Raw genomic sequence first — 17,897 nt, forward strand, 5'->3', positions numbered from 1 at the left:
CGAACTGTGCCCCGCCCATTGCCACTTCAGCTTCGCGACTCGTTCTCTACATATAAAAGAGAAAACTCAATGTATTTAAAAATAGTTCATTGTATTTAAAAATAGCATAGTGTAATATAGTGATAAAACATGTCGTGCTTGCGTCAGCTGATCCATTGTGTCGATGTTGTGGACATGCGTCGGCGCACACCGGGGCAAGCAATACTAGATCTTGTTTTATATCACTACAAATACCTATAAGACATGTCATAGCAAGAAGTATTATAGAATAAGTTAGCTTGACTACAATCTCACCTGATGGTAAGTGATGATGCAATCTAAGATGGAAGCGGTAACTTGTTACTTAGGAGGAGGATGACAATCCACACTCCTTTCGGTTTCTACACGACATCGTACCGGAACGCTAGATCGCTTGGCGCTTCTCAGCATAGCATGACAAATAATGTCCCCAATCGTTAGTCCAGTGGAGGATCCAGTGAAGTAGCGTGCTTTGGTGGGGCCCAGTATCAAAATTAGTTAAGGGCCTAATTAATGAAGAAGAAGAAACAAAAATGCTCGTTATAAATAAAATAAACAGGAGAATGACTTCAAAAATACAGAAAAAAATACTATACTTTTTTGTAGATGGGACAATGTAGACCGTGAAACCGGTTCGATATCCGGTAAAAAAACGGAAGTCTACAAGCGTCCTTAGAGTAACTACAAAAAAAAAACAAAATTGAAAATTTAAAGTAGATTTAGTACTTACTTTAGTAGAGTATGAATGAGAATGAAAGAAAAGAAATGAGAATTTATACTGAAAACAGCTACAGTATGTCATGTTTAAGGTACCAGAACATGGATGTTGTATTAAAATAATAAGTTTACAGATGGAATGTTTGAATATAGATAACAGTCAGACAATAGAAATGTAATTAGTGCGCTCAGCCTTGATTATAAAAATAACTCTCAATCAGAGCAAGTACACAGCTATTGTCAGAGGGATTTGGTGCGGGCGCAATAATTATGTACACTACGAGTAGCAGTAGTACCCATTCCCGTGAGCATACGGAGATAACATTAGATAGTCTGTGCTAATTGCTGCCAGAGCCGTGATAGCCCAGTGAATATAAGCCTTCGTTTCGGAGGGCGTAAGTTCGAATACGGTCCGGGGCATGCACCTCCCAACTTGACAGTTATGTGCATTTTAAGAAATTAATTAACACTCGTGTCAGTCGGTGAAGGAATAACATCGTGAGGAAATCTGCATAGCTTCTTCTTCTTAATTCTCTACATGTGTGAATTCTGCCAATATGCATTGCGCCAGCGTGGTGGACTATTAACCCAACCCTTCTCATTCTGAGAGCAGACTTGTGCTCTACAGTTACCTGAAAATGGAATATCAATGATGATGTCTCGCTGACAATGTAGCTCTTTTTTTTCTTGGAGAAAGAATTTTCATAAAAATGAGGAAAAAGTTTCAAATGTTTAATATTTGAAACTTTTTCCTCATCCCTGCAATAATTTCTGACTTGGTCGTCAGGTTTGACCTTGACCTGATGCACGGTTAAGCTCGAACAAGGTCACTGCCGGTCCACTGACCGCGGGAACTGGTTCCGAAAGCTTGTTTTTTGTTTTTAATGCATTTTTATTTGGTTTTAACATTTATGAAATAAAGGTAATAAAAAGAATGTTTTCGTTTTAGTTCCATCATGACCTAAATAATATTGTTTTAGGTTAATAGGGCTCTATTTAAAATGAAAAAACGCAATCTTAATTATTTATTACTTATTTGTTTATTAATTAACACGGACGAATGCGTTTACCCCTTTACACCCGAGAGATGAAGTTCTTCTATATTGTGTTTAAATGTTATTCCTTAACTTCCATAGTGGTAGAAAATGATGAGAAAAATATTGAAAAAAATCCTGGTGCACCTGGTTTGCAGCAACCAGACCCTCACGATCGTGAGTTACAGGAAATAATTGTAAGTCGCACGATCGTGAGTCTGTGTTATTATATAGCAATATAACAAAGAAAATAATAAAATAATGATAGATAGTTATAAACATTATATTTATTTTAATAATTATTATAAAATCAACACTTTTTTACTTCAGCCTTAGACTTAAGTTAAACAAAATAAACATTTTAATTGATGCTCGGTCAGGAATCCTGTACATGCAGTACAGGATTCCTGATGATGGTTCCTGTCGAATGCAACCCCATCTTTTCTATTTTCTCAATTAAAGGAATGGTATAGTAAAATATTGATTATGATATACACAGCAACCACGTGGGCACCTTTTATCAAATGTAAAATTACTGAGGGTCCAAGACCCAAGATTTGTATCGCCGAAACTGCTTCCTTTGTGAATTCTCGAAATCTAGCATCACCATCACTTGTGGAAAGGATAAAACGTTGTAAGTCTACAGGTCGTGGTCTATTTTTCACGACCTGCCATAGCTTACAGCGTCCTGTGAAGGGGATAATCAATCGTGCTCGTCAATCGAGTAGAATCCTGGGACTCTTACCAATTTTTTACAGGCTTATTTAAAATGTCAATCATGTTAAATAAGCCTGTAAAAAAGCACGTAGTGGTTATACACTTCGTTTGGAGCTGGTGAATAGGACTCGACAACATGGAGTGCATTACCAGTTAGAGTAAGGAGCCTGTCTCTTGTAATCAGGTCATTGATCAAGCCTAACTTCATACCAACTCTCCAATACATTACTCAAGGGTAAGGAATACAGCCCATAATAAGATGAATAGCAAATCATTTAGCTATTTCAGCCCTTAAAGAGTAAGTTCATGATCTGCAGTGCGTATGGTAATATAATTTGGAACAATGAGATATCCTTTCCAAAAACTGTGTATCAAAATAACCATGAAAATATTCAGTTGGTCGTCTTACCGGGTTTATTGGTAAGGTAGACTAGTTGTGAGCGTTTTCTATAAAAGCAGTTTGCTTCCATATTCGCTTTCTTGTTTCTTGTATCTAGAACTGATGCTGCCCCTCGCCCTCTTGAAGGCCTTCTACCACGTCTACTTACTGGCGATCTCGATCTGCTACTGTAGAAGGCAAACATCTTGATTCTCGCACAGTAAAACGCGATTCTCTCACTGTCGTTCTTAAATTTGGCGGGACTCTTAATTCACATGGTGGTGACGATGGTTTTAGTTCTATTACCTCAAAGGAAGGTGGTATTTGTTTGTCATCCTGTTCTTCTTCTGACGCTTGTCTGCAGTGTGCTGAAATCAGACATCTGGATCGAATTCTGTGTTCAGAATCTTCAATATCAGAGATATTGCCGTTCGCCAAAAGGTCACAAATTGTTTCGGCCATGAGTGAACGCTCTAAAAGTAAAAAATACATACATTCAAAGGCATTAAATAACATAAATAAAACTAAAAGATATAGTAACATTTGTTATCAAGTTTACGTAGTACGACCGAGGTACTACGATCGTGCGAGTTTAAATTTCGAGGCATAGTATGAACCGATAAATAAACTTATGTACAAAAAACACATGTAGTATTATTTAACAACTAACAAAGTAGCAAACTACATATAAAAATATGAGTAAACCATTAGCATTACGAAAACATTAAATACTTACTTGTTCGAGCGGCGTGGTCAAAAAACACAGTCATCTTTTTCGTGTCTTCCGGACGACTGACAAGTTCCACCATGTATCTATAGCAATAAAGTGTGTTTTGGCATGCCCTCAGATAGTCCCACGATCATTCGACGACGCTTGCGTCCGCAAAAGCTGTTACGTGTGTAGTGTAGAATTTTTCAAAGTCAAAACTCACGATCGTATAAGCTCGAGTGTAAAGGGTTACACTAAACACTCAAGTTACTCATAGGCTCATTCCTACTTACTGTTGTCCTACTGTCTGTCTGTCGGAGGAGACGTTGAGGTATCGAATCAAAACCATTTACATACTACTCAGGGTCTTCAGTTCTGCTGTAAAAGCTGTCAAAAAATCAAACTTCTGTGTTAACGTAAAAAGTACCTACGTTACCTATAATTTAACAGTCTCAAGGGAATTAAATAATTATTATACTATACTTTAAATAATACATTGTTTTAAATATCGATTCATTTTTAGCTATTCTGGTGTCTGATTGGCATACATAGTTATGTGTGTACCCAGTGGCGTAGCGTGCCTTGGATTATGTATCAAAGTTAATAGGATGGCACAGGGTAAAGATTTTTCACAAAATAAATAAAAACGCTTGCGTAAAATAAATATGAAAGTGACTTAACCTATGCAGGATATTTCAATTTTTTGGGTGCACGCTTAGCACTTAATTGTTTTTTTTATTTTTGTCATTTCTAAAGTGAAACTCTACAGGCAGTTTTTTACATGATTTTTTTCCGGGAAGCAACAGATTAAGTAACATTGTGGATTACATTTTACCAATTTAGCTTTCACACGTAAAGGCCCCAGTAGTCCGGGGGGCCCCCTATCATTGATACGGCTGATACGGCGATAGCTACCCCCCTGTGTATACTTAATCCAACCCGAAATTTGCATATTCCAGTGACGCAGAACACGACCAACCTTCACGTGCTGAACGCGACCATCGACGAACTGGTGGTCTCTCAGTCCATCTTCCGCAGACTTACCTCTATGGCCCTCACTGATGGCAACATTGGCAAAATCGTTGGTGAGTAAATCGTCAGACTTCTTTTATGGGTCAATAGGAGCATTTAAATATGAGTCTTAGCCCGTATTAATAGACGTTACTCAAGTGAGGCCTAGCATGCGACCAAGTGAAGAGAAATAGACAAAATGCCCACCAATGGCGGTGAATTTGTCATTGTAACATTTTGTATCGTGCCAACGCAATTGGTTGAAATCAGTGCCGGATCAAGGTGACTGGATGCTCTAAAAGGTAATATTCCCATAAAGGCCCTACAACGCCCACGATCACAACATGACCTTAATGATGATGACTGACATAAAAATTTCCTTTTTTTTCGTATTCATGTTTTACTGCCTACTTACTTTTAAGTCAAAGTCAACGCTTAATTACTATTACGCAATGATAATTTCTATAATAGGTAGGTATCTAATAGCGTCAGTAATTGATCACTGGCTGCATCACTTTCCTGGTTGTGTAGTATATCGCACGCTAATGTTTTAATTTGTTTAATGCTAGCTAAACGCGAGGATTATAACCGTAAGTATGCCGCAACAAAAATCTTATGTGTAGAACTCGTCATACTTAGGTACTATCTACATAGAGCATGTGCTAGTCTTTCAAGTTCGTTGATGACACACCCATGATATGCGGGCGACGGGGGCAAAGACTGCGCGGGTGTGAAATCGTGCGTGCGGGGAAGTGAGGTGCACCAATCGTGGGTTTTTCATTCATCCCGGCCCGCGCAGACCATCGGGAGTGTTACGAACGAAGTTGCCAAGCTATAGCCACATATACCTCATTTAAGGAAGTTTGAAAGTTTTTGTTTTTTAAAAAGAATATTTGCTATATCTTTTAAATACCTATTCCCATTCCCCTCCAACTAGTTGGGAAACTCTGTATTAGGAGTGAGTACGACGATAGACTAACGGGGCGGGGATCGAACCACCACCCCTCGGTGATGAGTCCGACCGCTCTTACCGTTGATTTATTGAGTTTGTCAGCCTATGGTATACCTTAGGCAGGTAAGTATCCCAATTATATGTAGTCCAGATCGTGGTGGCTTTAGAAGGTAGCAGGTTTTAAGGGTCTAGACCCTCAACCGTCCAAGTAACTGTCGCTGTATGGTGCCGCGTACAAACCGTCGGAGGTGAGGGTAGAATAAACTTTCTTTTCTAATTCATTATACTACCTAACTGCATCGTTACTTAAGTAACATCAGGCGAGATCACAGAAGCACAGCAGAATAATGGCACATGGCATTTAATGTTGGCTTGTTTATTTCGCAGGCCAGTTCCCAAAGATCGCGTCGATCGCGTGCCTTAACATTTCCAACAACAACCTGAGCAGCGCCACGCTACAACCTCCGGATCACCGGCCGTTCTCCAACCTGTTCAACCTGACAGTGTTGGACGCGTCGCGCAACAACCTCACTAAGTTCCCGGTCAGCCTGGTGCAGAGCAATCGGAAGATATCCGTCGATTTGTCAGGTGAGTGGACCCTTTTTCACATGAGGAAATCCTCAAGCATACCAATTAGCTATGGGGAGGCGAGCTTGTCAAGTCAGGTATGTCAGACACCGACTAAAATACTGGATTTTTCATCACGATGCTTGAAGTTTGGGCCGTCTCTTCTCAAACTTGTTTTATTCTAAATTCAAATCTTCCATTACACATATATCTGTCGATAACAGATATCTGTCGACGTAAGTGAGCAGCACCTTTCACCAACCTGACTGATTGTAGGCCTTCTCAGTAGATAAAACCTTCTGACCATTTAGTAGTCTGTAACAATGAATAGACCAAGAAAATATAGGTATGTATTTCAAGTGTCACCTGAACAGGGTGACAGCTGGAAATCAGCGCTGTATGCTTCGTCATGCAGCATAATGTTGAGCTGGTCCCTTTTTCAAAGTTGAGCCTAACATGACAAAGTGGTATTTGATGCTTCCACTGCTTGGGTTATAGTCTTGACATTCCCAGATGGTAGAGGCATCAGGCACTACGACTAGTGTAAGACCTTGTGATGACCACAACTTTTAAATTAACTTTTTTCTTTCTTTATATATTATATAGATTTATATTCCGCTCATTCCGCTAGAGGGCGCTGGAAAGTAGACACGTACATCGTGCGCGTCTTGTAAAAAATAAATCTTTAAAATTGTTCCCAGTGTAATATTTATCATTCTGCAAGTTTAATCAAGTAAATAACAGTTAAATATAAGCAATTACAATAAGAAAAGTACATAATTTCCAGAAGTTTAGCCAGAAATAGTGCATAAGTGTTAGCGTAAACAAACGTCACATTTAAAATTTTGTAAACTAACAAATTAAAAAGTGAAAATGGAATGCGGTAGTGGTTGTGGCCGTATATTAGAGAAGTCATCTATGGTTTGTAGAATTTGCAAACAGTCATATCACATGGAGTGCCTTAATATAACCCAGCATCAGTATTTGTCATTTACAAAAGACTACTTAGCCTCTTGGCAGTGTCCTACCTGCAATAATGTCACGCGTCGACACCGGGGCGACCGAGATAACACACCAGTTCGCGCCGCAGCTATACCTACTTCTAAAGATTCTGCGCCCAGTAATTTACCTGAAAGGGCTACCTCTCACCAAGAAACTGACTGGCGCAGCTTCCAGCAGGAACTGCAGAGTATGCTCAAGGCATGGCACCACGATATGGACAACAGTCTCAGTAAAATCAGGGGTGACATTCATAATGCTTTGACTGAGATAAAACATGAAATTAGTGTTTTGCGGAACGAGCAGGACAACATGAAAATAGGTTTGACAAGCTTGACCAAAGATGTCGCAGAGCTAAAGGCCGCCACGCAGTTTCAGGCTGGACAGTACAGTGACCTGGAACGAAAAGTCTGCAACCTGGACGGAATCAAGAGCGATACAAGTGATGCCATAAACCTCATCTCAAACATGGAATATAAAATTGACTGTTTAGAGCAGCAAGCAAGGCAGTGTAATATTGAAATTTGTAATGTGCCTGACAGGCGAAATGAGAACCTATTAGGTATCATAGAAACACTCGGTTCAAAAATTAAATACCCTATTCAAACAACAAATGTTATATCGATACACCGAGTGCCACATGCAAATCAAAATAACAACAGACCCAAAAACATCATTGTTAAATTTACCTCTCGTGTTCTTCGCGACAATGTTTTAAGTGCATTTCGTAAGATAAGAGGTATGAAAAGTGATCAGCTGGGTATCTCAGGTCAGTCGCACGATATTTATATGAACGAACATCTTACACTAAAAAACAAACAGCTTTTTCGTTTGTGTCGCGAAGAAGCCAAAAAGTATAAATACAAATATGTATGGATCAAAAATGCGACAATCCTGGTACGACAAACGGATACTTCGCCGGCCTTCGCTGTGCGGTCTAATAAAGATTTCAGCAAATTTAAATGTCTCAGCAACAATAGTGATAAAATGGAAACATGAGAGGTCTAATCATAATTTGTCATATTATGTATCATGTTTTTACTGTGCTATTTTTAGATTTCAAACTATACCTAAATTTATGTTATGTTATTGTGCATATTGTATATGTCGGCTCACACTTCAACTCATTTATATAATTTTAGCTCAACTCATTTATATATTATTAACTTACAAAACAGTCTCTTATTGTTATGGCTCTCAATTAAATAAAGATACATTTATTATAATAACATTATGTACATATTATTACACCCATAGCGAACTAGGTAAACAAAGACTTATTGAAAATGTTCTTTTTAATTTCTTTAATATTTTGAAAAATTATTACACATGTCCAGTACATTTATTCTCTTTACTACTCCTATTTACATCATATTTGTTTTTTTAATGGATAAGGTTCTATCAGTTTATTATCAGAACTGTCGCGGATTACGAACTAAACTCCACACAGTCTATATGAATATACTTATGTACGATTATGATATAATACTTTTTACAGAGACGTGGTTAACCAGTGATATTTTTGACAGTGAATTTATAGACTCGCGATACCACGTATACCGTTGCGACAGGAATCGAGTGGCGAGCGGGCGGCGGGACGGTGGCGGCGTTCTGATGGCCGTGCGCCGCTCGCTGTCCGCAGCGCCCCTCGCGCTGTCGCCCGCGCACTCCACTGCAGCGCCACCGTCACCGATCGTGGACTATTTGCTGGTCGAGCTGCTCACACAGAGCGGCCGCCACATCTTAGGCGTAACATATATACCGCCAAACTTAAGCTACGACATATACTCAACATATTTTGACTATTTACATGAAGTTATACTAAATAGTTCTAATTGCTTTGTACACCTTGCTGGTGATTACAACCTGCCGTCAATAAAATGGAACCATACTGGTAGGCATTTAAAACCCCTACTAACGAATACTCAATGTTCAGCTAGCCAACATCTCTGTCAATTTATGTCTGCTTTGAATTTAATACAATTTAATTATATTGAAAATGATAATGGACATGTTTTAGACCTATTACTGTCTTCTGAACGTGAATGTACCATATCAAATGCACCTACTTCATTAGTACCGCCTGATAAGCATCACCCTCCGCTTTATATGCAGCTTCCCTTTGTCCATAAAAATCTTATTATTCCCTTAAATATCCAAACTCGTTATTGTTTCAAAAATACTGACTATACTATTATCAATAAAGAAATTTCAAGTATTAATTGGGGAAAAATATTTAAAGACAAAACTGCTAATTGTGCTGTTGATACATTTTATGAAATAATCTATGGATTTATTCGCAAACACATACCATCTAAAACTATAAAATCTAACACTTTTCCCGTCTGGTTTAATTCCGCTTTGATCAAAATATTTAAAAATAAGAAAAAGGCATGGATTAAGTGGAAAAAATATAATAATATATCTGATTATGAAGTATTTAGTATCTTTAGAACTAGGTTTAAAGTTGAATCTAAAATCCGCTATGATGAATATATGAATTTAGTCGAACACAGTATTAAAATTAATGTGAACTACTTTTGGCAATACTTCTCGAACAGGAAAAATGGTCTATCCATACCATGCAATGTATTTTATAAAAATGAGACAGCAAGCAGTCCTACTGGAGTTTGTATGCTATTCTCAAATTTTTTCCACTCTGTGTTTGTATCATCAGATCTCACTGATGATTTTAATTTAGAAAATATTACACAAGGTAGTGATAACGTTTCGTGTGATGTTATAAACCAAGTAACTATTACTGTTGAAAATGTACTGCTAGGACTAAAAAAATTAGATGTAACAAAAGGATCTGGGCTAGATAATGTTCCACCAATCTTCTTCAAATCAACTGCTGATACAATTTGCAAACCATTGTGCATATTGTACAGCATGTGCCTTCAGCAAGGCACATTCCCTACAAAATGGAAGATGGCACGAATAGTACCAGTGCACAAAGGAGGATCTAAGAAAGATGTGGAAAACTATCGCCCAATTTCTATATTACCTGTGCTCGCTAAACTTTTCGAAAAAATTATACACAACGCCATTTATCGTACAATTCACAAAATTATTATACCACAGCAACATGGTTTTGTTCTTCAGCGATCCACGGTAACAAACCTCCTGGAATTCACCTCTAAATTATTTGAAAGCTTAGACAACAACAGACAAACTGATACTATATACACTGATTATCAAAAGGCATTTGATAGGGTAGATCACAAAATGTTGCTTGTAAAACTAGCTTATAACGGTATACGTGGTAATTTATGGAGATGGTTTAAATCGTATATAACAAACCGTACTCAGAAAGTGGTTATTAACGGTTATGAATCAGACATAGTTGTGATTACGTCCGGTGTTCCACAAGGTTCTATCCTAGGACCTCTATTATTTATCATTTTTATCAATGACATTTATAAATGCTTTGTCCATAGTAACATTCTACTATACGCCGATGACCTTAAAATATTTAAAACTATCGAAACGCCGGATGATCATCACAACCTTCAAGCTGACTTAGATAGATTTACAGAATATTGTTTGAGAAATAAACTTAGTTTAAGCCTAAATAAATGTAAATATATCACTTTTACGAAGAAAAAATTTGTAAGTAACTTTAACTATTCGCTCTGTGGTGTTAGTCTCGAAAAAGTTAATACTATCAAAGATCTTGGAGTTACATTAGACAGTAAACTACACTTGGACATACATATTGAAAACATTATAAATAAATCATATAAAATGTACGGATTTGTAATGAGAGCAAGCAATAATTTCAAGAAAGCATCAACATATGTTCATCTGTACAAAACACTAGTTCGTTCACAACTAGAATATGCTGTTGCTATTTGGAACCCTCATTATGAAAAATATGTTAAGAGCCTTGAAACTGTTCAGAAAAAATTCTTAAGGACTATGCACTACAAATGTACGAGAAACCGCTTATCCTATGACCAACTTTTAAAAAGATATAAACTGCTCGACTTAAAATCAAGACGTAAGCAATTGGAAGTCATGCTTTTATACGATCTGTGTCACAATAAATATGATTGTACAGCTTTAACGCGTAAACTCTGCTATAGTGTGCCATATAAAATGCGTGCACGTAGTGGTCGCGAACATCGACTGTTTGCAACTACTAGGTGCCGCACAAATGCAGGTAAACGGTCACCAATAGTAAGAATGACACAGACGTATAATAAGCACTTCAAAAACATAGACATTTTTGCCAGTCGAGTAGGTACTTTTAAAAAGTTGGTCATCGGTACACTTAAAAGCGATTAATAATTTTGCTATTTATTTATATACTTTAATTTTTATTGTAATTGTGTCATTTCTTTTTTTGTTTTTTTTTTTATTTCATTATTTTCTTTTCTTTGTATAAAAGCACTTTGTTAGATAATTTAATTTGAATATCATTTTTATCAGCCCCATCTACATTTTGGATAATTACTCGTGGATAGAGATGTGGGTTGTGTATGTAAACTATTTGTTTTTAAATTTACTTTAAGTTTTGTAATATATATTATTGTACACAACTGTTTTCGATCCCAAATAAATAAAATAAAATAAAATAAAATATATGTATTTATAGTGACTACGTTATATAAATTAAATTGATTCCATATATCTCTGTTGACAGGCAACGACTACCTGCCGTGCAAAGACTTCTTGAAGGTGATGGAGACCAACAACAGTTCGCTGGTGACGTTCGTGCACTACGACAAGACGAAGTGCGCGCTGGACCTGCGGTTCAACTGGTTCAAGGACGTGCTCATCATGCCCATCGACCACTTGCGGGTGCAGAAAGAGGTTAATATTGCTAAATCTAATGGTTTACATTTAAAATACTGGGAGTCGTTTGTTAGAAAGTTTTTTTAAATTGTGTAACAGTCCATACATCTTTGGTAGAAATATGGACTCCTGTAATGCCTCCTTAATCTTCTTCCACATGCCCACGATTTTGCTAGAATTTATCCATTCGGTTCCAACTACCTGAATCATGATCATAATGAATCACCAGCCCACCGCCTTGTTGTCTTCCAACATTTTTTTCCGTATTAGACCTTTCTGTCGTGGTTTCAACAGTTCATCTTTTGTCTACATAATCTTGAGATGTGTCTAGTCCATTTAAGTGTGAATGTTGGATAGTGCTTGGATAAGAGCGTTGGTAACTTTCGTCTTATGGTCATGTTCTCCACTTTATGAATTTTCCTAATCTTCAATATGCTGCTTCCTTTTATTTCTTCTTTCAGCGACCAAAATTTCTTCTATGTTATGTTGATTCTTCGTTATATCCTCTCAAAAAAATATCATGGTTAATAATAAAAAAAAATCGTTTTTCAGCTCAACATCAGCTGCCGCAACATCCGTCCCGCGAACAGCAACTGCACCTGCGTGCCCGACCGGCTGGAGCTGATGGACGGCGTCAACCACGTGGCCGTGCAGGTGGACTGCTCGCAGCGCAACCTGAAGGAGATGCCCACCAACCTGCCGCCCAACACCGCCAAGCTCAATGTTTCCTACAACAATGTAAGAGATTGTCTCCTAGCTTGTCAGCTGACGCAACACCCACCTTGCAATGTGGGTTGGTGGCCACTATCATGATATAATGATGATGGCCGGGACCATCATAACATAAGATTCGATTTTAACATCTGTTGACTCCCATTTCAACACCATGTATTTAACAATAAAATTCACAAAACAATAAAAAGCATATGATGTTTTTAGTACGAAATGTACCACTCCAACGAGGCATAATCTGACATGTTTGATAGATACTTTACAAGATATCGATAACTACAGCCATCTACCACAATCTCTTAAATATTTTCCCTTCACATTTAATTAAGAAAATTCTTAGCAGGTGCATACCTGAGAATTTTCACATTTCTCGTCGGTTGTAAAGTCTGCGAATTTGCGCGTTGGGTCAGCTTATTGGACTATTAGCTTTACTCCTAACATTCTGAGAGGAGACTACTGCTCAACCGAATATGGGTTGTTAATGATGATGATTGAGGAATGTCGTTCTTGCAGATAACATCCCTGCAGCCAGTGTCGGACCCGAGCTACGAGCACGTGCGGCACCTGATGGTGGACAACAACGACATCGCCAACATCGTGGAGCTGGAGGGCACCAAGTTCATCGACAACTTCATGTTCTTCTCCATCACCCACAACAAGCTCAAGACGGTAAGCAGCCATATTAGATGATGACATTCAAAATCACCACAATCTTAAAGGCATACCTACCTAAAACTTACTATCCCACTATTTAAAATCAAATTTCGTCAATTTAATAGCTCATAATTAATATGTGATAAGCAAAATATCCACTGGGCTCACAGCTCCGATTCCGGAGGGTGTGGGTTCGAATCCGGTCCGGGGCATGCACCTCCAACATTTCAGTTGTGGGTATTTTAAGAGATTTAACATCACGCGTCTCGAACGATGAAGGAAAAATATCGTGAGGAAACCATACCTGCATACCAAAGATCTTTTTTAATTCTCTGCGTGTGGGAAGTCTGACAAACCGCATTGGACCAGTCTTTCATTTAAGCCGAATATAAGTTGATAATGAAACAAAATATCCCTGAAGAACATAAACCACTAGTTCACTGTGTTTAACTAAGCAACGTCATGGACATTCTCAACGAGAGTCCCAAAGTTATACAATCACGCCTGATGCCACGCCTTGCCTATTCACCCTTGTCCCGAAGATGGTACGTGTATGGTACGGTATGGTATAGGTGGCACGAATGGCTGTAAGAATTAGAAAACAATTATGCAAAATAGATGCAAAACATTAATAATGAGTTGCCTACATATGTCAGGATGCCATCTTTCGTGGCGTCTTGCTGTTTTGTGGTGTGTCGTATGACTAACTAGAAAGTGGAAACCACAAGAGAAACAAGATGGTGAAGTTCTTACGCACACACTGCAAAGCATATCATTTGTAAGGTAAAACCGACAGACAAGCAATATTGTGACGATGCTGCAATCAATGTAATCTTAATGCATTTTCTCCAAAATGTTCAAAATATATTGTTTTGTGTTTCAGATCCACACATACGTTTTGTCCAACCGTTTAGAGACCATGGGCCCGCTGTTACTGATCTCTGGAAACAAAATTCATTGCGACTGTAACACCGAGAAGGTGATCAAGGTAATTAAAAACATATTATGTGTCGATATACCTTAATAGGCAAAAGTATTCGATTCTAGTATCATCATCAACGCAGCAGCAGTGAACTATTAAAATAGATAAGTCATCGTCACGATGAATTGAAGAAACGTGGTTAGAAAGAACCGAGGTTAATGATAAAGACAGGGATCTAAAGATTAACATGTTCTCCGAAGCACAACATCGTAAAATCACCAAGTTTCATGCTCCGGGCTGTTACTAAAAATACTTGTAAGATTGAAAAACTCAGTAGGTAATGTAATAAATATATACCCACCCAGGACTCAAATTCAGGTTTTGTTGTCGTTACGTAATCTAAACACTGGAACAACGAGGCAGCAGAGAAAATATTTTTATTAAATTGATACCTTTCTCCACAGCCATGGCTTCTAGAAAACTTGAAAAGCATACCGGACTTTAAAGGCCTGAGATGCGAGGACAACATGGGCGCTGTTGTCGACCTGCGAGAGTCTCAAGTGTGTCACACGCCGCGCGACTGGACCGACTACATCTACTATATCATCGGCTTGGAGGTGCTGATCCTGGTGCTGCTCATCAGCAAGGTGTCGTACGACTACTGGGTGTTCAAGACCGCCGGCTACTTGCCCTGGCCAGCCAACAAGATGCCCCGGCTACCCTGCGACTGGTTGTGTGAATAACTTTCAAATTGTAATATCATAGACATCTTAATGACAAGGCAAAATGTAATAACCAGCTCTTCGATATTTTATAAAAGTTTAAAGGCACACATCATCAGCTGGACAAAGGCTTTTTGTGTGGACTTCCAAACACCACGGTTTCGAGCCGAGCCAGCACCTAGCGACTCCCTGTCACCCGTCTACATAGTGGGGGGTCGACCAACTCCGCGCTTTCCATTGAGTTGCCATTCCACTACCTTGACCCGAATGTCCATTGGCTCTTCGAACTATGTGCCCTGCTCATGCGACTTTGGACGTCTTCGTTTCTGATCCGATCACGCAGAGAAATTCCAAGCAAAGCTCGCTCCATCACCCGCTAAATGACTCTTTGAGACATTTTATGATGCAAGTAGCGATCACTTTTTGGATCTGAAGATCTACAAGGATCACATCCGTCTATCAATTCAGCAATGGATCGGATCGGGATCCAGTATTCTTTAATTGTAACGTAATCGTCGCCTGGCCCCTCACATTGCAAAGTAGTTTTGCACTCTGCACTCTAAATATCGTTCGCTGTGCAAAGTATAGAACTCGACACTCGAGGCGGCCATACTAAGTTTGTATAGTTGGAGTACAATACGCCATTTCTATTGCCTTGTCTCTAAGGTTTCTCTAGTATTATATATTAAGTTTAAAATACACTGCTGGCCTCAGGTTTATGAGGCCTTGACTCGATGTACAGCTGACATATGTAAAGACTAAATCCATTTTGGTGAAATTTTTCGCAATGGGATTCGTCTAGATATTTTCTTTTAAGGTTATGAATAGGTAACCTTTTGATTATTTTTATAAGTTATGAAATATCAAAGATTTAGTTGTATATGGGAATATTTTTGTATATATATGTAGGTAAGTAGGTATTATATGTAAAAATCTAATGCTATGACTAATTTATAAGAAATTGATGTAGTTAAAAGTTGGAGCGGTTTCAAATAGTAGGGCTCTTTAATCGTGAGAGCTTGCGCAGGAAAGTACTATAACTATCCTTATTTACTACTCTGCAGTCAGCAGTATTGCTGTGTTTTGGTTATTACTTCTGTTGCACAGGACACACACGCTATGACAACGTTCTACATTTGAGGTCATATTTAATACGAATGTCGTACCTGAGGCATTAGTGTCTTTAAGTGCATGTAAGCGAGCACTATTGTGGGCACGAAGACCATGACGGGCAGTGCTGGCGAGTGTTGACGTATGTCATCAACGGTACCTGCCCTTAAACCTACACCCCAGGTCACAAGTCCTGGGAACTGCTACAAATGTTTCCTCTACCACAAGATGATTGTACAATTTTGGTTGCTGATACCCTATTAAACCAAAACTCAACAGTTCTGCGTGGTATGCAACGTAAACAGAGTCTTGAGTACTATGTCTCCCGACTCCGCCTCACTTCTCCAACCATCTTGACTTTTAGGGAGGAAGACGAATTATATTAATAGCTTAGTTGGGTATTCTATAACTTAGGAATTATGGATAATAGAACTATTTATATCGAGGGTACTTTCTAAAAAATACTCGAATGTATGTTGAAGAGTCTCGAATGTATTTATCTGAACGTTTTTAGGACATTTACACGATCACGAAGTCGTAGGTACTGAAAAACATTTCTCCAACCACTCAATCCATATGGAGAGTTTATAAAAAACTTGGAGTTTTTAATGTAGAAGGCGTTACTTTCCAGAAGTTTAAGGACAAATAGTCAATAACAATTATGGAACAGTTGATTTATTTTGCATCTCAGAAAAACCGACAAATCTGAATGACAACGTCTCCCACATGACAGAAAATCTTCTACGTAGGTTGCACTCCGAAAACGGAGCATCCTGATTCTACAATACAGTTGCGAGGATTATCTGTCGGATCTGGGTATACTTGTCGGATAATAGCAAAATATTTCAATTATTAACCACTTAGGTAACTCTGGAGTTTTTAATAAGCACGATTCCTAATCTCGAAGAAATGTGATCGTGCAAATCTCAAACTGAGAATATTTTTAGAGTTAAAATGTTATGTGGAAAGACAAATAAAGTCACGTATATCCTTACAACTTTTAGAGCTTATTTCGTAAAGTATTCAGGTTCAAGAGCCTGTTTCTTTTTGCTTCTTTTCATTAGAATCTGACTTCCGAGCAGAAGCAATATTCCTTAAAGTGTAAGATTCCGACGAATTGAGAACCTCGTTAAAAATGAAAATGTATCATGTCATCATTATCATCAGTTTCGAAAGTACTTTACGTAAAGTAAACCAGCTCGAATTCAATTGGACGGAAATGATTTTTAATAAATACGTGGTTTTATAGAGGCTTAATATTAAATAGAGTTTTTAATTAAGCAAATTAAAGTCAAGGTCGGAATTGAATGGCAACAATACCAAGGAAAATTTATCTAGATCTCCCCAAGAGATCGAAATATCTTTGTCTATGTATCGCTCTCTCTTTCGCCCCCTAGCAACGGATGAGACAGCAATATTTAGCAAAATGATTGATTGAAATGAAAATTACCCTGATGATTCATTATGAACCTGTATTGGAATTTTCCATTTTGTACAATTGATTATATCGATCTTGACACCAAAGTGCTAATATAAACAAGGAGGTATTAGATTTTGAGGCTTAAACAACGAAAATGGTGCCATAATTGGCTTTTAATTTTAATCATTGTCCAAAATAAATTATATTTTTTTTTATTTTACCTAGATTTATGGGTATTTTTGTATATAAAATGCAAAGAAGACTGTATATTTTTGTATCTGTTTTCCCAAATGTAAAGATTGCGAATAAGTAAATAATGATTTAAGATAATATTTTGTTTTAATTTCATTTGACTACCTAGTTCCTTTTTTTCGCAACATGGCATTTTTTTCATGTTTCTGGTCAAGCCAGACTTGCGGTGAGTTAAATTTATA

The 17,897-nt window shown here is 37.9% G+C and overlaps 2 protein-coding genes across 4 annotated transcripts in view; one reads left to right on the forward strand and one right to left on the reverse strand.

The window, feature by feature from the left end:
- Nucleotides 1-17,793, forward strand: part of LOC112046468 (protein halfway) — a 37,765-nt gene extending 19,972 nt beyond the window's left edge. For all 3 annotated transcript variants that reach the window (XM_024083090.2, XM_024083092.2, XM_052885665.1), the window contains exons 4-10: nucleotides 4,534-4,659; nucleotides 5,925-6,125; nucleotides 11,752-11,921; nucleotides 12,456-12,641; nucleotides 13,149-13,304; nucleotides 14,173-14,277; nucleotides 14,676-17,793. In XM_024083090.2, coding sequence (XP_023938858.2) covers nucleotides 4,534-4,659; nucleotides 5,925-6,125; nucleotides 11,752-11,921; nucleotides 12,456-12,641; nucleotides 13,149-13,304; nucleotides 14,173-14,277; nucleotides 14,676-14,954 — 1,223 coding nt within the window. In that variant the 3' untranslated portion in view covers nucleotides 14,955-17,793. The remainder of the gene's footprint in view (nucleotides 1-4,533; nucleotides 4,660-5,924; nucleotides 6,126-11,751; nucleotides 11,922-12,455; nucleotides 12,642-13,148; nucleotides 13,305-14,172; nucleotides 14,278-14,675) is intronic.
- The window catches only part of LOC112046466 (rab GTPase-binding effector protein 1), a 449,904-nt gene that overhangs the window by 188,238 nt on the left and 243,769 nt on the right, over nucleotides 1-17,897 (reverse strand). The gene's annotated exons all lie outside the window — the stretch shown is intronic.

Source organism: Bicyclus anynana, chromosome 14 (assembly GCF_947172395.1).
Source record: "Bicyclus anynana chromosome 14, ilBicAnyn1.1, whole genome shotgun sequence".
Taxonomy (NCBI): domain Eukaryota; kingdom Metazoa; phylum Arthropoda; class Insecta; order Lepidoptera; family Nymphalidae; genus Bicyclus; species Bicyclus anynana.